Raw genomic sequence first — 24,217 nt, forward strand, 5'->3', positions numbered from 1 at the left:
AAAAATATAAATTAATGAAAAAAAATCCATGTTACACTAATCAGTAGTACAGGCCAAAGAAGAAAAAATCAACCCTTTGCATGTGCAACTTTTGGTTCCATATATAGGAGAGAATTAATAAAAGTATCATGACGTCGCAATAAGCTGAAAAACTTCAAAATTTGAACAGAGTCTGGTTTTCTTATATCTGGTTGCTATGTACAAATCTGTAATATTTGCATTAAATATACCAAACTGATGCTTTAAAATTAATGTACACATGCCATACAATATTTTTCAGAATTGTTTTAGTCTATTCACTAACACATTTCTATGTGAAAACCTCACTATATTATATGTTTGTCCCTTTAAGGGTGCAATCAACAGTTTTTTTCGGGGCAGCCCCGATGTTCCGACACCCCGTTAGTCCGACACCCCATTGGTCCGACACCTCATTGGTCCGACACCCCACTGGTCCGACACCTCATTTGTCCGACACCCCATTAGTCCGACGCCCCATTGGTCCGACACACCAATAGTCCGACTATACAATTAATCCCGACCAATAGAAGTAAGCTGATACACAGAAACTTACTAATTTGTGAACCTAGTGTTAGACCAGTTTTCAGAGAATCAGGGATACATCGATAGTACTATTATGTAAATGTTTATCTTTACGAGGAACAACATAAGATAACTTGCATTCTGAAACTAAGAACACACTTTCCACATCAATTAACCCGCTATCCGAAAGGACTTGCTTACCCCTCAGCCCTCCATTGCGGGAGATGCAAACAACGATCTTAAACCTCAACTCATTTATTGGTGAATAAATTGATTCAATATTGCTAATTAAAAATATTAATTCATTGGTTAGTAACCCCCAAGGCTGACTTGGGAATAGAAATATGGTCACTTCGTCTTCTACCGACCGGAAGTAAAACGCTTGCCGAAGTGGGGCGTCCTTTTGGCTGTGCGGGTTGTATCAATTTCGCAGTCACGTCCGGTCAGATTGTGGACGTTAAATCCGATGCCTCATGTAAGGAGAGTGCCACGCTCTTTAAGAACCCTTGCAACAACTCTTTGAGGGGTCCGTAGGTGGCCTGTTGCAAGGCAAAATTTCCGTCCCTATCCAATATACCCTCATTTTCCAGTGGCAGTCCAAACTTCCACGACCATCATCCCAGATGGCCTCTATTATTTCAAGACCTACCTATAGTATTTATTATGAACTTGTTCTCGTCCTGAATATGCATGAAATATTTGCCACTGGACATTAAGCAACAAACAATCAATCAATCAATAATTGGTTAATTTGAACGAAACCGAAAACTCTGAGTTCTTTCCGTATTCATTTGATTGTTTATTGTTTGTCCTATTATATCATGTATCTATTGTATTTGAATAAAAGTGAACAAAAATTTAGGAATTTTGCTACTTAGATCAAGGGTACCCATTAGTATTTATATCAAAGGCAACACAAAAATCGACCCTTAAGTATATAAGAAAATAGGAAAATACAAATGTTCAAGTAAAACAATCCCTATACATTTTTCTTTAGGGGCCAACTGAAACAGGCCTCCGGTGCGGGAGTTTCTCGCTGCATTGAAGACCCAAACGTGTCCTTCGGCTGTTGTCTGTTCTTTGGTCTGATTGTTGTCTCTTTGACACATTCCCCATTTCTATGCTCAATTTGAGTATTAAGAAAAATAAAAGTTGTTCAAAACAAAAACTCGCACTCACAACCTGAATTGCAACTAGGTGATCTGGAAGGATTTAAACAACACTACAAAGAAAGTCTCATCAGAAGATCGTTATATTCTTACTTGTTACCGGTATTCGATTGTGCAATTATAGTAGTTTCACGAAATCAAGAAAAAAACACGTACATGTATATTATTACAAAATGCACCTAGCTAGGCAAGGTATCAAAATATCAACAAAATAAATGCAGGTTCAAATATTGAAAGTAATGTTATGACAGTTCTGTGTATGTTTGTATACGCCCGTCAAAATTTTGAATGGACGTATTCTAATATGGTAGATATACAAATGTCCGTCTGTCCGTTTGTCCATCTGTCTGCCCGGCGTAGACATGTCGCATCGTAACTTGAGAACGACTCATCCAAATTTCATTAAACTTCACATAGTTGTTTCTTATGATGGTCAAACGATCTGTATACTTTTTGATGACAATAAGATTAAAACTTTTGAGTTACGGGACTTTGTAACTAAAACAGGGGTGTAATTTTTTCACACGTCGCGCCGTATCTCAAAAGCTATATATGATTTTTGCTTAAAACTTAATATACTTCTTAGTTTTATAGTTTTATTAATCTAAACATCTATATACTTTTTGGTTTCAAAATTTAATTAAGAGATATTGAGTTTTTTTTTAAAATTAAAAATGGAGGGGGGGGGGGGGGGGGGGGGGGTTGTGGGTCACATGTCGCGCAGTATCTCAAAAACAATAACAATTTATAATTATTTTTTACATCTTTATTACATCATTATTATATAAATGTACAGATCTGTATACTTTTTGGTGATGATTCAAAATTTATTTTTGAGTTATTGATTTTTTATTTTATAAAACTAGAGGCTCTTACTTTACTGAACATTCTTGCTACTTACAATTATCTCTATCTATAATGAACTTGCCCAATTAGTTACAAAATTTGTGAAAAGTGTTAAAAAAATTGACTGTAAAAGGTAATAACTCCTTAAGGGGTCAACTTACCATTTTGGATATCCTGACCTATTTGTAGATCTTACTTTGCTGAACATTATTACTGTTTACAGTTTACCTTTTACTATAATAATTTTCAAGATAATAACCAAAAACGGCAAAATTTCCTTAAAAATTACCAATTCAGGGGCAGCAACCCAACAACCGGTTGTCCAATTCATCGGGAATTTCAGGGCAGATAGATCTTGATTTGATAAACAATATAAATCCTTGTCCGATTTGCTCTAAATGCTTTGGTTTCAGAGTTATTAGCCAAAATCTACATGTAACCTATATGTTCTATTTTTAGCCATGGCGGCCATCTTGTTTGTTTGGCCTGGTCACCGGACACATTTTTTGAACAAAATACCCCAATGATGATTATTGCCAAGTTTTGTTAAATTTGGGCCAGTAGTTGCAGAGAAGATTTTTGTAAAAGATTTCAAAAATTTACTAAAAATTGGTAAAAAAATATTATAAAGGGCAATAACTCCTTAAGGGGTCAACTGGTAATTTCGGTCACGTTGACTTATTTGTAAATCTTACTTTGCTGAACATCACTGCTCTTTGCAATTGATCTCTATCTATAATAATATTCAAGATAATAACCAAAAACGGCAAAATTTCCTTAAAATTGCCAATTTAGGGTCAGCAATCCAACAAACGGTTGTCCGATTCGTCTGAAAATTTCAGAGCAGATAGATCTTGACTTCATAGACAATTTAACCCCCATATCAGATTTGCTCTAAATGCTTTGGTTTCAGAGTTATAAGCCAACATCTACATTTTACCCCTTTTCTATTTTTAGCCATGGCAGCCATCTTGGTTGGTTGGCCGGGTCACCGGACACATTTTTGAAACTAGATACCCCAATGATGATTGAGGCCAAGTTTGATTAAATTTTGCCCTGTAGTTTCAAAGGAGAAGATTTTTGTAAAAAGTTAACGACGACGGACGACGACGACGAACGAGAAGTGATGAGAAAAGCTCACTTGTCCTTTTAGGCCATGTGAGCCAAAAAAGGGGGTTCCAACATGTCACGCCATATATATGAAACTATAGTTTATGATTTTTGCATAAAAATTGAACTAGACGACGGACGTATCATGCGCTCATGGCGCAGCTGTTCATTAAACAAATATGGCTGTGCATATATCTACATACGCTGACGTCATCGAATGCAAAATGGAGTAGTTTATCGCTTCATATATCGTATACCGGGTTGTTTGGGTAGGGTGTAAATTTTGGCGGATAGAATAAAATCTCCGAATTAAATTCCGCAAGTGAACATGCAACGGTATGATTAAAGTTATGAATCCGCCAAATTAATGACTTCCAAAATATTTCGCATTTATACATTATTCAATAATTACATTAGATGTAAGTTTCATTATAATACGTTATTCTGATTGGCTAACATGTTATTCCGTAAACAATTGCATCAGACAATAACATTTAACAAGCATGATGACACGAGGTCCCGCAAAAAAAGTGCACAGGTGAATTAAATAAAACTCGATAAAAATCGTGTTTTCATGATTTTAGCTAAAAAAATGTAATTATAAGTATTGAATACTTCTTTTTGAAACTTTATAGGGTTGTAAAAGCGTTGACCGTGCGTACATTTTTAGAATGAAGCGCTTCCGCGCTTCATACAAAATGTACTTCGGTCAACGCTTTTACCACCCAATAAATTTACAAAAAGAAGCATTCAATTCTTAAATGAAAATCATGAATTGTTACACCCGCGAAAATAACCCGCTATACGGTATATTAATATAACCAATGAAATTTCAAGAGCATATTTGTTTTAATAAAATTGAGAATGAAAATGGAGAATATGTTAAAAAGACAACCACCCAACCAAAGAGCATAAAACTTTCAATCATAAAAATCATGCATATCATAGTCATGATAATAATACGCATAATAGCGTTCGCAGGTACCTACAATGTAGATACATGGGTCGTCTTATTGGCCATAATGCACGCGAATGCATTACAAAATTGTATGCATGTTCCTTATTAACATAATTTTACGGACGTACTTGTACAGGCATTTCCCTTTTGAAAACTATCACCAGTTGTGTTTATACCTTTTAGTTTATAACATACATAAATAAATAAATAAAAATAAATAAATAGATAAATAATCTGTATTTCAAGAGGATGAAATTTTTGAACAAAATTTACTAAAAATTCAATGAAAATCAATTTATAGACAATATATACTGTCATCTCATGACTGTACATAATTCAACTAGAGTCTCTCAAGGTTAAAATCATAATTAATAGTATTAAATACCAGATAAGTATTAGATATAACAATTATAAAAAATGCAAAATTTCCGTAAAATTACAAACTCAGGGGCAGCAACCTAACAACGAAATGTCGTATTCGTCTAAAAATGTCAGTGCAGATAAATCTAAATCCCAAAAACATGTTTGCCACCGGTCAGATTTGCTCTATATGCTTTACTTTCATAGATACTAGAACACACCCGCTAAATCGCGGGCATATAGAGCTTGAGGACTGTTGTAGGATGATTTTTTGTAAAAAATTGTATGTATGGAAAATTTCATAAAAGGTATCAAAAGCTTTCTCCCTTGTTCAAAAGTCCGATATTTGTTTCCTTTCTGTTAAATTCAAATATTTTCGTGTGTCTGACCTCAGACCACAATTATTGTTCTCCTTTGCTACAATTCTGTTTTTGTTAAAAGTCAAATAAAATTAACAATTTGCACCATTTCAAACATGAAATAAATCTAACTGCTTATATAATAGACCATTATTAGTCAAATAAAATATGCTTCTAGGACAATCCGTCAGTGTTTTTCTTTCTTTTGAGAGCCTTATTAAGATGTCAATGGTAGGATATGAATCATGTATAAATGACTAAGGCTAAATTGGGGGGTGGTCGGAGGGGTCCTGATCCCGGCCGAAATCCCGCGCTTAAAACCATGAAATCCAGAGATGCAGAATTAAAAGAAATGCATATTCCGATATCATGAAATCGAAAAATATATTTCAGGATCCAGTAAGGATCAATCCCCAAATCCCGATCTTAAAAACACACGATCCCTACGCCCCGAAAAATGCTCGCCTACTTTTAATCTCTACCTTACTTTCATTTTTGCCAAATCAGTATTTTCCCTTTCAACAATACATTTTATGCCCCATTTATGAGCATTATGTTTTCAGGCTAGTCTGTCCGTCCGTTCGCTCGTTCGTCCTTCCGTCCGGTTCTGTCCCGCTTCAGGTTAAAGTTTTTGGTCGAGATGAATTAAGCCTGTTTTACTTATTTTAATATATATGCAAGTGGTATGATTCCTTTAGTAGTAAACGTTCCAAAGAAAACAGTAGACAGAATCAGGGCCGACTTTCTATACTAACATAGAAAGTCCCTGATAGAATACAGATAGTCTCTATATATTAAAGTAGTATAATCGTAGTTTACATGTAGATAAACGCGAAAAATAATTGTCTGCTCTAAGGAGGTATAATAGCTGTGGTTCTTGCGATCTAAACACCATGATATGAAACGTGAAAAATAATTGTCCTTTCTTAGGAAGTATAATAGTTGTGATTCTTGCGATCTAAACACCATGATATGGAGAACGCTCTGAATGGCTTATTTTTTTCTCAATTTTTGTTATCCATCATACGATTGGTTCTACTTGTGTCAAATATTTTACTCATTTTAATATATATATATATTCAACTGGTATGACCCCTTAAATAGTAAACATTTCATAGAAAACAGTAGACAGAATATAGAGAGTCTCTATACATTTAAAGTATCATAATCGTAGTTAAAACGTATATATAAACGCGAAAAATAATTATTGTATCTCTATAAGGAGGTATAATAGTTGTGGTTCATGTGATCTATAATGAGGTATAAAAGTTGTAGTTCATGTGATCTCAACCCCATGCTATGGAGAAAACTCTGATTGGCTTATTCATTTTTCATATTTAGTTATCTATCATACGATTGGTTGTATTTGTGCATCTTTAAAACCGGAAATCTAATATATGACTAAAAGTTAGTCCGATGACGGAATCATATCCGGACTCCTTTTTGTCGTTTTTCTCCCAAAATAACTCAATCTGAATAATCAAAAGAATGGATGACAAATGCGACTATGCATGTTACCTGTAGGACACAGAGGCATGATGATTGATTTATTGTGGAAGCAAGAGAAGCGACACCAAAAATGAGGTCTTCTCGTTTAATAGTATAGATAAACCAAAAACTGCATTTTCCCCCTATGTTCTATGTTAAGCCATGTCGGCCATGTTGGTTGGCAGGCTTGGTTATCGATCGGAGATATGTGTTAAGCTTGATACTCTAGTGATGATTCTGGCCAAGTTTGGTTAAAAGTCATTAGATTCAGAGAAGAAGATTTTCGTTAAAGTTACCAGACGACGACGAAGACAGACGACGGACGCCAAGTGATGAGAAAAGCTTGCTTGACTCTTTAAGTCAGGTGAGCTAAAAATTTACATATTTATTAGCATATGAATCATATTACACGGAGTCTAATGAACAGCTTGATAATCATTAAATAGAATTAAGGAGTAGTTGATAAAATAAATAGAATAATTTGAAGTAAAAGTTAAGAAATCAGAACTGTAACATAATCCACGTTCCTCAAATAAAGTTTTTTTGATTTTGCGAATTTTCAGGTATAGGCTTCAAAAAGTAGATATATGAAACACCTTTTAGGAATTTATAAGTCAACTGCGATTGCCGATTCTCTGAAATGGAACTTATTTCCCCTAAAATTGTGTGATAACGATGTTTTAATCGTGCCAATATATATATATATATATATATAAAAGAAGATGTGGTATGATTGCAAATGAAACAACTCTCCACAAGAGACCGACATGACACAGAATTTTACAAATATATGTCATCGTATGGTCTTTAACAATGAACAAAGCCCATATCGCATAGTCAGCTTCAAAAGGTCCCGAAATGACAATGTAAAACAATTCAAACAAGAAAACTAACGGCCTTATCTATATAAAAAAAAATGAACGAAAAACAAATAGGTAACACATAAACAAACGACAACCACGGCATTCCAGGCTCCTGACAGGCACAAACATAGTTTTACATAATTTGGCGGGATTAAACATGTTAGCGAAATTCCAACCCTTCCCCTAACCCGGGACAGTGGTACAAATGTATAACAGTACAACATAAGAACGTACTATACAAATCAGTTGAAAATGGATTAACTCTGACATCAAATGGACAAAAATACAAGTGGATGTGGCCGGGTACACTTATGTAAATTTTATATATCTTTTAATGTACGAACGTAGTTTGCAATTATGTTTTTCAGTATTTCAAGCATTTGCATAGTTATATATAATGTCATAATCTATGTTAAAGTGTCGGACTAACGGGGTGTCGGACTAGTGGGGTATCGGACTAATGGGGTGTCGAACTATTGGGGTGTCGGACCAATGGGGTGTCGGACTAACGGGGTGTCGGAATATCGGGGCGACCCCTTTTTTTCTATGACGTCATATTTTGAGGGACCATCTATGATTGACCCTTAGTGGTGTTAATGTTAATGAAGATACTTGTATAAAACTAGATATCATTAGAATCAGAATTTTCTCTAGTTTATAATGAAATAAAAATAAATTGTACTTTTAATAGTACCAAAAAGTTTTATCCAGAGAAAATGGGGAAAACATTGTCTAATCTATGCATAAAAAACATGAAATCAGGCCATGTGCACACCCATGCAGACATGATACATGCACATTTTTCATATTCAAAACTGTATGAATTTCATAGGTTTTTACCTGGTCTTTCTAAAAATTTATGCTTCAGGCTACGTTCGCCTGCTCCGAAAAGAGCTACAGTGGGTGCAAATAAGTTTTGCACTTTTCACTGCCAAAAAAACAGGATGTTTACAGTTTGTCTCCCCTTAAAACATGTGTATTTAATCTAATTTTTAAAAATTATTTAAATCATTCAACCTGTTCTAATTGAAGCTAATTAACTTATTTTTACAATCAAATATAAAAAACATGATACTTTTTTACCAATTATGTTGATAAAAAGGGACTTCCCTCCAAGTCTATTTTTAGTCGGGGAATAACCCCTAGTTTTTTATACGAAACTGTTTATAGCACCCCAAGGAGAAATGTCCAACAAGGATCTTTTCCCACAACCAGAGATGAGTCTCTCTTATTAAACACATGGAGGCATGTCCAACATAGATCTTTTCCCACAACCAGAGGTGAGTCTCTCTAATTAAACACATGGAGGCATGTCCAACATAGATCTTTTCCTACAACCAGAGGTGAGTCTCTCTAATTAAACACATGGAGGAATGTCCAACACAGATCTTTTCCCACAACCAGAGGTTAGTCTCTCTAATTAAACACAAGGAGAAATGTCCAACAAGGATCTTTTCCCACAACCAGAGACGAGTCTCTCTAATTAAACACATGGAGGCATGTCCAACATAGATCTTTTCCCACAACCAGAGGTGAGTCTCTCTAATTAAACACATGGAGGAATGTCCAACATAGATCTTTTCCCACAACCAGAGGTGAGTCTCTCTAATTAAACACATGGAGGAATGTCCAACATAGATCTTTTCCAACAACCAGAGGTGAGTCCCTCTAATTAAACACATAGAGGATTGTCCAATATAGATCTTTTCCCACAACCAGAGGTGAGTAATTAAACACATGGAGGGATGTCCAACATAGATCTTTTCCCACAACCAGAGATGAGTCTCTCTAATTAAACACATGGAGGAATGTCCAACATAGATCTTTTCCAACAACCAGAGGTGAGTCTCTCTAATTAAACACATGGAGGAATGTCCAACAAAGATCTTTTATACAACCAGAGGTGAGTCTCTCTAATTAAACACATGGAGGAATGTCCAACATTGATCTTTTCCCACAACCAGAGGTGAGTCTCTCTGACTAAACACATGGAGGAATGTCCAACATAGATCTTTTCCCACAACCAGAGGTGAGTCTCTCTAATTAAACACATGGAGGAATGTCCAACAAAGATCTTTTATACAACCAGAGGTGAGTCTCTCTGACTAAACACATGGAGGAATGTCCAACATAGATCTTTTCCCACAACCAGAGGTGAGTCTCTCTAATTAAACACATGGAGGAATATCCATCAAAGATCTTTTATACAACCAGAGGTGAGTCTCTCTGACTAAACACATGGAGGAATGTCCAACATTAGATCTTTTCCCACAACCAGAGGTGAGTCTCTCTGACTATACACTAAAGAATGTATCAAGTTCAAATATTGTTGTGGTCATTAAATTCACTCAAATATTAACTTTTCCACACTATTTTTTTCATCATGCTTGTCTCATCACAAAAAGTTTCAGATCAAGTTCAAAGTTTGTTCTAGTATGATGATTTTATGCAGAGTTATGGTCCTTGGAAAATTCCCCTCAAAAAATCAAATTGTCCCTTCCTGTTATCATCATACACCACGATAAGTTATGGATTATTTTAAGCATTTTGTTCCAGAACAATTCATTTTAACCCATATGGGACTATGTATTGTTGTGCAATACTCTCAGAATACTTGTTATACATAAACACTCTTATTTTGAGGTCTTAACCAGTTGTTTGTAAATTTTCATTTCTCTTAACCTGTTTCTGATATTGCTTTAAAGTTTTACTTTTGTAATTAACACAGTTGTATATTTTCCCAATTTATGACGATCACAGGAAAAGTAGAAATTTAAGAATTCTTGTGATCAGTCAAAAGATACGTAACAAGATCCCCATAAAAATGCTTAAACAAAAAATAATGAGATTTGTCTTATAAGTTTAAGTGAGATGTGTCTTAAGACACTATATGAGATCAGTACAAAAAGACTTTGTGAGATCAGTATGAAAAGACTTTGTGAGATCAGTATAAAAAGACTTTGTGAGATCAGTATAAAGAGACTTTGTGAAATCAATATAAAGAGACTTTGTGAGATCAATATAAAGAGACTGTTAGATCAGTATAAAGAGACTTTATGAGATCAGTAATAAATAGACTTTGTGAGAATAGTTTTGATAATAATTCGTTCATGTATTATAAGTGTGGGTGTCCACATATCAGTATAAAAAAAACTTTGTGAGATCAGTATAAAGAGACTCGACTTTGTGAGATCAGTATTAAGAGACTGTAAGATTAGTATAAAAAGACTTTGTGATATCAGTATAAAGATACTTTGTGAGATCAGTATAAAGATTCTTTGTGAGATCAGTATAAAGAGACTTGGTGAGAAGAGACTTTGTGAGATCAGTATAAAGAGACTTTGTGAGATCAGTATAAAAAGACTTTGTGAGACCAGTATAAAGAGACTTTGTGAGATCAGTATAAAGAGACTTTGTCAGATCAGTATAAAGAGACTTTGTCAGATCAGTATACAAAGACTTTGTGAGATCAGTATAAAGAGACTGTGAGAGATCAGTATAAAGAGACGTTGTGATATAAGTATAAAGATACGTTGTGAGATCAGTATAAAGAAACTTTCTGAGATCAGTATAAAGAGACTTTGTGAAATCAGTATAAAAATACTTTGTGAGATCAGTTTAAAGAGACTGTGAGATCAGTATGAAAAGACTTTGTAAGATCAGTATAAAAAGACTGTGTGAGATCAGTATAAAAAGACTTTCTGAGATCAGTATAAAGAGACTTTGTGAGATCAGTATAAAAAGACTGTGTGAGATCAGTATAAAAAGACTTTGTGAGATCCGTGTAAAGAGACTTTGTGAGATCAGAATAAAAAGAATGTGTATGATCTGTATAAAGAGACTTTGTGAGATCAGTATAAAAAGACTTTGTGAGATAAGTATAAAGAGACTTTGTTAGATCAGTATAAACATACTTTGTGAGATCAGTATAAAGATACTTTGTGAGATCAGTATAAAGATTCTTTGTGAGATCAGTATAAAGATACTTTGTGAGATCAGTATAAAGATTCTTTGTCAGATCAGTATAAAGAGACTTTGTGAGATCAGTATACAAAGACTTTGTGAGATCAGTATAAAGAGACTGTGAGAGATCAGTATAAAGAGACTTTGTGAGATCAGTATAAAGAAACTTTCTGAGATCAGTATAAAGAGACTTTGTGAAATCAGTATAAAGAGACTTTGTGAGATCAGTATAAAGAGACTGTTAGATCAGTATAAAAAGACTTTGTGAGATCAGTATAAAAATACTTTGTGAGATCAGTTTAAAGAGACTGTGAGATCAGTATGAAAAGACTTTATAAGATCAGTATAAAAAGACTGTGTGAGATCAGTATTGTGAGATCAGTATAAAGAGACTTTGTGAGATCAGTATAAAAAGACTGTGTGAGATCAGTATAAAAAGACTTTGTGAGATCAGTATAAAGAGACTTTGTGAGATCAGAATAAAAAGACTGTGTATGATCTGTATAAAGAGACTATGTGAGATCAGTATAAAAAGACTTTGTGAGATAAGTATTAAGAGACTTTGTTAGATCAGTATAAACATACTTTATGAGATCAGTATAAAAAGACTTTGTGAGATCAGAATAAAAAGACTGTGTGAGATCAGTATAAAAAGACTATGTGAGATCAGTATAAAAAGACTGTGTGAGATCAGTATAAAAAGACTTTGTGAGATCAGTATAAAGAGACTTTGTGAGATCAGAATAAAAAGACTGTGTATGATCTGTATAAAGAGACTTTGTGAGATCAGTATAAAAAGACTTTGTGAGATAAGTATAAAGAGACTTTGTTAGATCAGTATAAACATACTTTATGAGATCAGTATAAAAAGACTTTGTGAGATCAGTATAAAGAGACTGTGAGAGATCATTATAAAGAGACGTTGTGATATAAGTATAAAGATACGTTGTGAGATCAGTATAAAGAAACTTTCTGAGATCAGTATAAAGAGACTTTGTGAAATCAGTATAAAGAGACTTTGTGAGATCAGTTTAAAGAGACTGTGAGATCAGTATGAAAAGACTTTGTAAGATCAGTATAAAAAGACTTTGTGAGATCAGTATAAAAAGACTTTGTGAGATTAGTATAAAGAGACTTTGTGAGATCAGAAAAAGAGACTTTGTGAGATCAGAATAAAGAGACTTTGTGAGATCAGTTTAAAAAGACTTTGTGAGATCAGTATAAAAAGACTGTGTATGATCTGTATAAAGAGACTTTGTGAGATCAGTATAAAAAGACTTTGTGAGATAAGTATAAAGAGACTTTGTGAGATCAGTTTAAAGAGACTTTGTAAGATCAGTATAAAGAGAATTTGTGAGATCAGTATAAAGAGACTTTACGAGATCAGTATAAAAAAGACTTTGTGAGATCAGTATGAAGAGACTTTACGAGATCAGTATAAAGAGAATTTGTGAGATCAGTATAAAAAGACTTTGTGAGATCAGTATAAAGAAACTTTCTGAGATCAGTATAAAGAGACTTTGTGAAATCAGCATAAAGAGACTTTGTGAGATCAGTATAAAGAGACTGTTAGATCAGTATAAAAAGACTTTGTGAGATCAGTATAAAAATACTTTGTGAGATCAGTTTAAAGAGACTGTGAGATCAGTATGAAAAGACTTTATAAGATCAGTATAAAAAGACTGTGTGAGATGAGTATAAAAAGACTTTGTGAGATCAGTATAAAAAGACTTTGTGAGATCAGTATAAAGAGACTTTGTGAGATCAGTATAAAAAGACTGTGTGAGATCAGTATAAAAAGACTTGTGAGATCAGTATAAAGAGACTTTGTGAGATCAGAATAAAAAGACTGTGTATGATCTGTATAAAGAGACTATGTGAGATCAGTATAAAAAGACTTTGTGAGATAAGTATTAAGAGACTTTGTTAGATCAGTATAAACATACTTTATGAGATCAGTATAAAAAGACTTTGTGAGATCAGAATAAAAAGACTGTGTGAGATCAGTATAAAAAGACTATGTGAGATCAGTATAAAAAGACTGTGTGAGATCAGTATAAAAAGACTTTGTGAGATCAGTATAAAAAGACTTTGTGAGATCAGAATAAAAAGACTGTATGATCTGTATAAAGAGACTTTGTGAGATCAGTATAAAAAGACTTTGTGAGATAAGTATAAAGAGACTTTGTTAGATCAGTATAAACATACTTTATGAGATCAGTATAAAAAGACTTTGTGAGATCAGTATTAAAAGACTTTGTGAGATCAGTATACAAAGACTTTGTGAGATCAGTATAAAGAGACTGTGAGAGATCAGTATAAAGAGACGTTGTGATATAAGTATAAAGATACGTTGTGAGATCAGTATAAAGAAACTTTCTGAGATCAGTATAAAGAGACTTTGTGAAATCAGTATAAAGAGACTTTGTGAGATCAGTTTAAAGAGACTGTGAGATCAGTATGAAAAGACTTTGTAAGATCAGTATAAAAAGACTGTGTGAGATCAGTATAAAAAGACTTTGTGAGATCAGTATAAAGAGACTTTGTGAGATCAGAAAAAGAGACTTTGTGAGATCAGAATAAAGAGACTTTGTGAGATCAGTTTAAAAAGACTTTGTGAGATCAGTATAAAAAGACTGTGTATGATCTGTATAAAGAGACTTTGTGAGTCAGTATAAAAAGACTTTGTGAGATAAGTATAAAGAGACTTTGTGAGATCAGTTTAAAGAGACTTTGTAAGATCAGTATAAAGAGAATTTGTGAGATCAGTTTAAAGAGACTTTACGAGATCAGTATAAAAAAGACTTTGTGAGATCAGTATGAAGAGACTTTACGAGATCAGTATAAAGAGAATTTGTGAGATCAGTATAAAAAGACTTTGTGAGATCAGTATGAAGAGACTTTACGAGATCAGTATAAAAAAGACTTTGTGAGATCAGTATAAAGAGACTTTACGAGATCAGTATAAAGAGAATTTATGAGATCAGTATAAAAAGACTTTGTGATATCAGTATAAAGAGACTTTACGAGATCAGTATAAAGAGACTTTGGGAGATCAGTATAAAAAGACTTTGTGAGATCATTATAAAGAGACTTTGTGAGATCAGTATAAAGAGAATTTGTGAGATCAGTATAAAGAGACTTTGTGAGATCATTATAAAGAGACTTTGTGAGATCAATATAAAGAGACTTTGTGAGATCAGTATAAAAAGACTTTGTGAGATCAGTATGAAGAGACTTGACTTTGTGAGATCAGTATGAAGAGACTTGACTTTGTGAGATCAGTATAAAGAGACTTGACTTTGTGAGATCAGTACAAAGAGACTTGACTTTGTGAGATCAGTATAAAGAGACTTTGTGAGATCAGTATAAAAAGACTTTGTAAGATCAGTATAAAGAGACTTTCAAGATCAGTATAAAGAGACTTGACTTTGTGAGATCAGTATAAAGAGACTCTGTGAGATCAGTATAAAGAGACTCTGTGAGATCAGTGTAAAAAAGACCTAGTGAGATCAGGATAAAGAGACTTTGTGAGATCAGTATAAAGAGACCTTGTGAGATAAGTATAAAGAGACTTTGTGAGATCAGTTTAAAGAGACTTTGTAAGATCAGTATAAAGAGACTTTACGAGATCAGTATAAAAAAGACTTTGTGAGATCAGTATAAAGAGACTTTACGAGATCAGTATAAAGAGAATTTGTGAGATCAGTATAAAAAGACTTTGTGATATCAGTATAAAGAGACTTTACGAGATCAGTATAAAGAGACTTTGGGAGATCAGTATAAAAAGACTTTGTGAGATCATTATAAAGAGACTTTGTGAGATCAGTATAAAGAGACTTTGTGAGATCAATATAAAGAGACTTTGTGAGATCAGTATAAAAAGACTTTGTGAGATCAGTATGAATAGACTTGACTTTGTGAGATCAGTATAAAGAGACTTGACTTTGTGAGATCAGTACAAAGAGACTTGACTTTGTGAGATCAGTATAAAGAGACTTTGTGAGATCAGTATAAAAAGACTTTGTAAGATCAGTATAAAGAGACTTTCAAGATCAGTATAAAGAGACTTGACTTTGTGAGATCAGTATAAAGAGACCCTGTGAGATCAGTGTAAAAAAGACTTTGTGAGATCAGGATAAAGAGACTTTGTGAGATCAGTATAAAGAGACCTTGTGAGATCAGTATAAAGAGACTTGACTTTGTTATATCAGTATAAAGAGACTTTGTGAGATCAGTATAAAAAGACTTTGTAAGATCAGTACAAAGAGACTGTGAGATCAGTATAAAAAGACTATGTCAGGTCAGTATAAAGAGACTTTGTGAGATCAGTATAAAGAGACTTTGTGAGATCAGTATAAAAAGACTATGTGAGATCAATAAAAAGAGACTTTGTGAGATCAGTATAAAGAGACTTTGTAAGATCAGTATAAAGAGACCTTGTGAGATCAGTATAAAGAGACTTTGTGAGATCAGTATAAAAAGTATTTGTGAGATCAGTATAAAAAGATTTTGTGATATCTGTATAAAGAGACTTTGTGAGATCAGTCTGGAGATACTTGTGAGATAAATTTTGATAATAATTCGTTCGTGTATCATAAGTGTCATAAGTGTGGGTGGCCACATTGATATACGAATGTTTTCACATGAAATATTATTATTTTTAACAGATTAATTATATATATAATCACAAAATTTAAGAATTCATATACAATTTTGTTTAAGAGTAATCTCCAGTAATCAAGAAATGTGTAAACTCTATATAATATTACTCGTTCCTCAGATTTCATATAGACATTTTTTTCTGTGTTATTTGCTGTTAACATGTCATTGATCTGATATTGTCCTCAAAAGTTTAAACTGTAGCTCATATTTGATACATGCTTAAACACACGGGAGTCGATATGTAATGCATATTCATACCAAAGGGGCCATATGTCACTGACCAAGGGGGCGCAATCGGAAAATCGGCCTTTCTGGTTGCACGAAGTTTTTGTACTGCATAGCGAGAATGGCCGAGTAGTTACGATTGCAAGGGGCGATATTCAATGCATATTTACCGACCAAGGGGGCGATATTTAATGCATATTCACTGACCAAGGGGGCGATATGTCAGTGGCATATTCAGACCAAGGAGGCAATATGTAATACATAGTCACACTGCATAGCGAGAATGGCCGAGTAGTTACGATTGCAAGGGGCGATATTTAATGCATATTTACCGACCAAGGGGGCGATATTTAATGCATATTCACTGACCAAGGGGGCGATATGTAATGCATATTCACACCAAGGAGGCAATATGTAATGCATATTTACACCAAAGGGGCCATTTGTAATGCATATTCACCGACCAAGGGAGCGATATTTGATGCATATTTACCGACCAAGGGGGCGATATTTAATGCATATTCAGAACGAATTCTGTATCTTTTTTCTCATTACTGTATACACTTGTCAGTGACATACACTTAACAAGGAGCATATTGAAAAGATGTTGAAAACAATTTTATTTAAAAAAAGTTTAAAATCTACACCGGGTTTGCCAAAAACGACTTTGGTTAGGTTCTTCTAATGTATTTAACGATGGTATTTTACTAAACCCTAGCTAACGGGAGGTATTGTACTGGGTTTACTTTTCTTAGATGAAAATACTCCAATCAGTCTAATTGAGGTCTGAAGCTGGCATGTCAGTAATTGCTATGATGAAGACAAAATATTTCAATCAGTCTAAATTAATTGAGGTCTGGAGCTGGCATGTCAGTAATTGCTTGTAGTCCTCTGTAAATTTATGTACTATTGTCATTTTGCTTTGTTTCTTCTGTATCTTAATCTGATATCAGACTCTAACTTTTTTTAAACTGAGTGTTACTGTGTGTATTCATGTGTGTTTGTTTATTCTAAATTGGCTGGGTGTACAGGTGTGTGTGTGGGGGGGGGGGGGGTTAAGATCTCACAAAACAAGTTTAACCCCACAGAATTTGTACGCCTGTCTAAAGGAGTAAGGCGCCTCTGGCCTTTGTAAGTCTTATATTTATTTATTTTTTTCATTTTAGTTCATTTGTATGTTTTGGAGTTTAGTATGACATCAATTTTATGAATCTTGTAATAAGAGTGCACACGCTCAAATGTTTCGCCTATGCTGATATTGGTAAAAGTGTTTCAACAGGTATCAAATAGACTTAATTCATTTTATTCTACAACCAATTAATTATTGTACAAATAACGGATATATACAAATAAATATGTGGTATATGTGTCCATGTACAAATCTACTCAGCTTCAAGAAAACTGTGCACATTTATTTTGTTTTACGTGACAATTGATTTTGAGCTTTCTAGGCGGTAATTGAAGTGTGTATTTAAATTACTAGATAGAACAATATATGTACATACTCAGAATTATAGAATTAAGTTGTATACTCGATACGAAATAGATCATCTCGGCGAGCCTTGCTTTTCGTCCTGTTTCTGAAGCCCGTTCGGATACATTTTGTATTGTCAGACTATTTACATAAATTGTGTGTATTCATACAAATGAGACCAGAGCCATACGACCATGTACATCTAAGAATAGTACCTTACAACAAATAAAGATGACATAAATAAATGCTTGAATTGTTTTACATTGTCAGACGGACATTACAATGCCAGACGGACATATACACTGTCAGCCGGACATATACACTGTCAGACAAGTCGACACTGTCAGACGGATATATACACTGTTGGACGGACATATTGTATACACTGCCAGACGGACATATACACTACCAGACGGACATAAACACTACCAGACGGACATATACACGGCCGGACGGAAATATACACCGTCAGACGGAATTATACTACCAGGCGGACATTTACACTGTCAGACGGATATATACACTGTCAGACGGACATATACACTACCAGACGGACATATACACTACCAGACGGACATATACACTACCAGACGGACATATACACTACCAGACGGACATATACACTACCAGACGGACATATACACTACCAGACGGACATATACACTGCCAGACGGACATGTACACTACCAGACGGACATATACACTACAAGACGGACATATACACTACCAGAAGGACATATACACTACAAGACGGACATATACACTACCAGACGGACATATACACTACCAGACGGACATATACACTGTCAGAAGGACAAATACACTACCAGACGGACATATACACTGACATTCGGACATATACACTACCAGACGGACATATACACTACCAGACGGACATATACACTGTCAGACGGACATATACACTACCAGACGGACATATACACTGTCAGAAGGACATATACACTACCAGACGGACATAAACACTGACAGGCGGACATATACACAACCAGACGGACATATACACTGTCAGACGGACATATACACTACCAGACGGACATATACACTGACAGGCGGACATATACACTACCAGACGGACATATAAACTGACAGATGGACATATACACTGTAAGACGGACATTTACACTGTCAGACGGACATATACACTACCAGACGGACATATACACTGTCAGAAGGACATATACACTGCCAGACGGATATGTACACTACCAGATGGACATATACACTACCAGACGGACATATACACTGACAGGCGGACATATACACTGTCAGACGGACATATACACTGTCAGACGGACATATACATTCTCAGACGGATATATACACTTTCAGACGAACATATACACTGTCAGACGGACGTATACAGTAACTGACACACATTTTTTTACATCAAATATAGTTGACCCATTGCTGATAGTAGCTGAAAAACGGACTTTATTAGAAAATCTAAACGTTTACAAATAAGCCAATGAAATGAAGTCAGACGAACCCTTTCAGACACCGGACATGTACATTCATGACCATACTAAAAACAATGTTAACATTCCGCTTTTAGTATCTTATAAACAAACTTTACCGCAAGAAATATACGTGCGTAATTATTAAACCAAACTTGAAACTTTACAGAAATAACAGATTGATTTTAAATTGCCCTTGTCCCCGAAAAAATTTCATACTAAATAGGTAAAAAAAAAATTATTTAGAGACATATATTACTTGAATCATGTAGGTAGTTTTTTTTAAAGACATATTAAATTATATAGGTAAAAAAGACGAGTATACCTGTGATTAATTGTGCATGTTTAATACAAACACACATTGTAGAGGAAGTTATAAAAGGGACTATTGTACTAACCCAGGATATAAATAGTTAAATCATATATTTTGTTAATTTTTAACAATTTACCAGGCGTTATATTTATGTTAAACAGCAAGTTTGAATTGTCAAGATATAATCAAGGTAACATTTATATACGTTTTCAGAACTTCTAAAATAAATGTTCTCCAAAAATGCTTTCAATACGAAATATATACGTTTTACTCAAAATCTAAACTTATTGCAAAATAGCAACAGTGGATAATTATAATAGGAAGAATTGAAGGAAAAATTGAAGATATAATTCCCCATTCGGCTTTTGTCAAACATGTCCTTTTTCATAGTCTTTTAATCACCTCTTTAATTCAATAATCTTATAACAAAACAGCAACAGTGGATAATTATTATAGGAAGAATTGAAGGAAAAAGATATAAATATATTCCCCATACGGCTTTTGACAAACATGTCCTTTTTCAGTGTCACTAGTCTTATACATCTCTTTAATTTGATAATATTATAACAACAACAGCAAAAGTTGTTAATTATAATAGGAAGAATTGAAGGAAAAATATATAAATATATTCCCCATACGGCTTTTGACAAACTTGTCCTTTTTCAGTGTCATGCATTAGTCTTTTAATCACCTCTTTAATTCAATGTCACTGCCCATTGGTCCGTTATCCGTTTCTATAGTAACCAGGTGATGTGTGAAGTGTCAATATTATTACTTATCTATCTATCTACATGTTTCTGATACATTATTGTCATACCTGAGATTGATTTTCAGGTAAAATATAATCTTCTCAAGTGGTCTGTCGATTTAAGTAAACAATTTCATTCTTCAACGATCAGATTTCTAAACCGTTATCGGTGTTGGAAGTGAAATACGGAACTATTTTATAACATACATGTACATGTATTGTTTGATATGAGATGAGTATTATTCATTCAACAGTGACCTGTATCCATCGAAATGTATTTTTAAAACCTACCGGAAGGAAACTCATTTGAAGTGGGACTAATTGTTACGTATGAACAGAGTTTTCACGCACCTTAGATAATATCTGATGATGAATTATATGTACTGTTTTATACTGTAGCCAGCAGGTGCGAGATATATGTATTGTAAAACCACCGTACATCAACATTTGTCAATTTTTACAATTTAAAGTCGTAGTTTTAGAAATTCGACAGTTTATGACTAGAGTGAAATATACAGTATAGTGTTTGGTTAAATGTATATTCGGAAGTGATTATGTTTAACTTTAGTTTAAAGGAGGAAGTAATTTAAATTCTTTTTAATAATAAACCGTGAATTAAAAGAGGATTTAACAAAAACATGGGTTGTTTTCATAGTCAAGATGGAATACCAGAATCCGACTCAAATGTTGAAACTTTATACCTTGCAAGACGTGTTCGATCTAAGAAAATTCAAAACAGCGCGGCGAAGGCGAGTGGAAGTCAATTTAACGATATCACGGCAGATGTATCCAAGGACAAAACTTTCCAAAGTAAAAACTTAGCAGCGGAGGTGAACAATTCGTCAAAAGACGTTCAAGGGAAGGCCTATTCTATTTTCCCTAAGTGGAAAGGATATAAGATGTGTAACGCTTGTGAAGACACCGAGTCTAAAACAGTCAATAAGGGGTTCAAACACAGGGGACATTGTAATAGGTGTTCTATGGTCAAAGAAATGAAAAACAATCTCCGTAAAAACTCGCCACAAAGCATGAACATTACAGCCTTTGCCAATCTTTTAGCATTGGTAAGTATAATAGCTAGGTTTTATGAGTCTTTATTCCTTTCTTTATTCTTTTATGGTTTAGACTATTTTTCTCTATACTCTTGTATTTTCTCTACAATCTTGTTTTATATATTTTTTGCCATCATTCTTTCTTCTTTTTATAGATATTCGTTATTCTTTGGTCTTTATTTGTTTTACTATTTTTCTCTATTTTGGCTTTTTATTCTGCACATTTCCCCCTCTGTATCTATTTTACAATCCCTCTCTTTTATGTAATGTTTGTTGATAGAAAGGGTTGGGGATTTGACGAATACATTGGATAATCAGATATACTGCAAGCAAGTTGACGCCCCTATTACATCTGAATAATATCCTCTATTGAAAAGATCAATTGAATAAGAACAGAATGTTTCAACTTCTTTGTTGATGTTTAATGATGAAAAGATTTCCTCTTGAACATCGATCTGTTGACTGCTTTCGTTGGGCCTACATCTTATGAGATCTAAGACAGAGGAAATAGTGTTGTTTTGAATGTTGAATTCTCAACTTCTGGTGTCTACTTCATTATATACATAGACTTTCTCCGATAAAACAGACTACAAAAACCTGAAGTGGTTTTGAAAAGACGATGAATCGGGGTTGTCTGTGAAGAAACAGACAATCACAACTTATATTACAACCTTTAAACGTGATTTTGGAGAAAAAAAATCTTTTCGGTTTTAAGTTAAATTTGTATACGATAGAATGAAAGTTTCATAAAAATGTGTCTACTTTAACATAACAAGATTATGTGGTATCTTTGTGTATGTAGATACACATATATATATATGTATTCCAATTCCACAAGGTTTTATCAACTTTATAATCTGACCCTGCGAGTTAAATAATTTAAGGAAAATTTGATTTTAATTATCCAGCCTCTGTATATTTATGTGTCTATCCCAAGTCAGGAGCCTGTAATTCAGTGGTTGTCGTTTGTTTATTTGTTACATATTTGTTTTTTGTTATTTTTTTTCGTTTTCAAGTTAAATTTATAATCGGTAGAATAACAGTTCTATACAAATGTGTCTACGTTGACATAACAAGACTATGTGGTATCTCTGTGTACATGTAGATATTTCAATTCCACAAGGTTTTATCAACTTTATAATTCCGACCCCGTGTCAGAGTGAAATAATTTAAAGAAAAGTTGATGATAATTTCTCAGCCTGTGTATACACCTTTTAAGCTATATAAAAGCATTACCATGTATTTGCATATATGCCGTTTGTTTTATAATATGTTTTGCTTAAACCATCCGGGGTTTTGTTTTGCAATAAAGTTTACTATATTCCGTTTGTATACAAACTGTCATTCCCGTCTTCGTGTTTGAACAGAGAGATTGTTTAACACATTGAAATCTATCATTTTAATCTATACTTTGAGTTTTATAAATTTGCCATGATACCCGAATTTTAGTGCAGACACAGACATATATAATACTACGTCTCTGGTGCATTTATTAGTCAGTGTAAACATGTGAAAACTGAAAAACATATACATGTATACCATTTAAGTCGAGGATTAGATATTGAAAAAAAATATCGATTCTTAATGAAAGATCTCCCTGTTTTTTGTTTGTATTGTTGACGTTATATCCGTGGTGGTATTGTGTTTGTATTATGGCTGATATCAGTTCGTCTTTTATCCCGACAATAATCAAGTGTTTTGTAAAGTTTTCCATGAACCTATTTTCACTGATCGAGAGCTAGGGGAATAATGGTTGAGATATAAAAGGACCATTTTATTCGTCACAAGTCAAATGCTACATGTTCATCGATGTTACTTGCATATCGACCACTGATGCATTGTCGCAGGTATCATATGACGATACATTATAAAAAATAAAGGGGGAGGGAGGATGTATAAAGGGTTTAATTCAGGCCACACTTAAATATAGTTTGATTTGCCCAAATCGTACCATAAGGTGGAGACTGGGTTAGGTAAAGAAGCATTTTCTTTTTTTTTCTTCGGCAAATTGAAATTGAAGTGTCAGGATTTTAAGTCTTCTCTGACATCAGGCCATGATAATAAACGATTTTTAGTATGCAGCTATTTTCTGGGTAGGTAGGGTTAGGGCAAACACGAATATTTTTTGTTATGGCCTCACCTATTCCTATAATTTTGATTTTATCTAGTTACTTTTATCATAAAATACAACGTAAGGGGACGACCATTTGATATTCTGGGGGGGGGGGGGGGGGGGGGGGCAGGAGGATTTTGAAAATAAATAACTCAGCCTTGATAATCACAAAAATAAATGGTTTGTTCTGTGGTTGTTTGAAAATAAATAACCTGACTTGCAATGTATTGAAAATAAATAACTCAGCAGGTCTATAGCTTCTTGGGCCTTCAGCGGTTCCAAAACCCTTCAAAAAAAATTTCACATTTCAAATATACATGTACATATATATTGCTTGGGAATATAAATAATTTATTATTTCGTGAAGAAAATTAAAAAATACTTAATCTAATTATACCAATTGTCTTTTATAATATAATTATTACTATGTATTTGTGTTTTGTTTGTCCTGTATCGCTATGTATTATCTTAAAATGTTTGTATATTATACTGT

The 24,217-nt window shown here is 33.8% G+C and overlaps 1 protein-coding gene across 4 annotated transcripts in view; it reads left to right on the forward strand.

The window, feature by feature from the left end:
- The window catches only part of LOC134694013 (inositol-trisphosphate 3-kinase homolog), a 76,331-nt gene that overhangs the window by 15,529 nt on the left and 36,585 nt on the right, over positions 1–24,217 (forward strand). Inside the window, exon 1 of one of the 4 annotated variants that reach the window (XM_063555011.1) lies at positions 20,598–21,623. The exons of 2 other annotated variants lie outside the window; for them this stretch is intronic. In XM_063555011.1, coding sequence (XP_063411081.1) covers positions 21,198–21,623 — 426 coding nt within the window. In that variant the 5' untranslated portion in view covers positions 20,598–21,197. Of the gene's footprint in view, positions 1–20,597; positions 21,624–24,217 lie in introns of those variants that run through there. One more of the 4 variants, XM_063555010.1, reaches the window with a different exon arrangement.

The sequence above is a fragment of the Mytilus trossulus genome, chromosome 13 (assembly GCF_036588685.1).
Source record: "Mytilus trossulus isolate FHL-02 chromosome 13, PNRI_Mtr1.1.1.hap1, whole genome shotgun sequence".
Taxonomy (NCBI): domain Eukaryota; kingdom Metazoa; phylum Mollusca; class Bivalvia; order Mytilida; family Mytilidae; genus Mytilus; species Mytilus trossulus.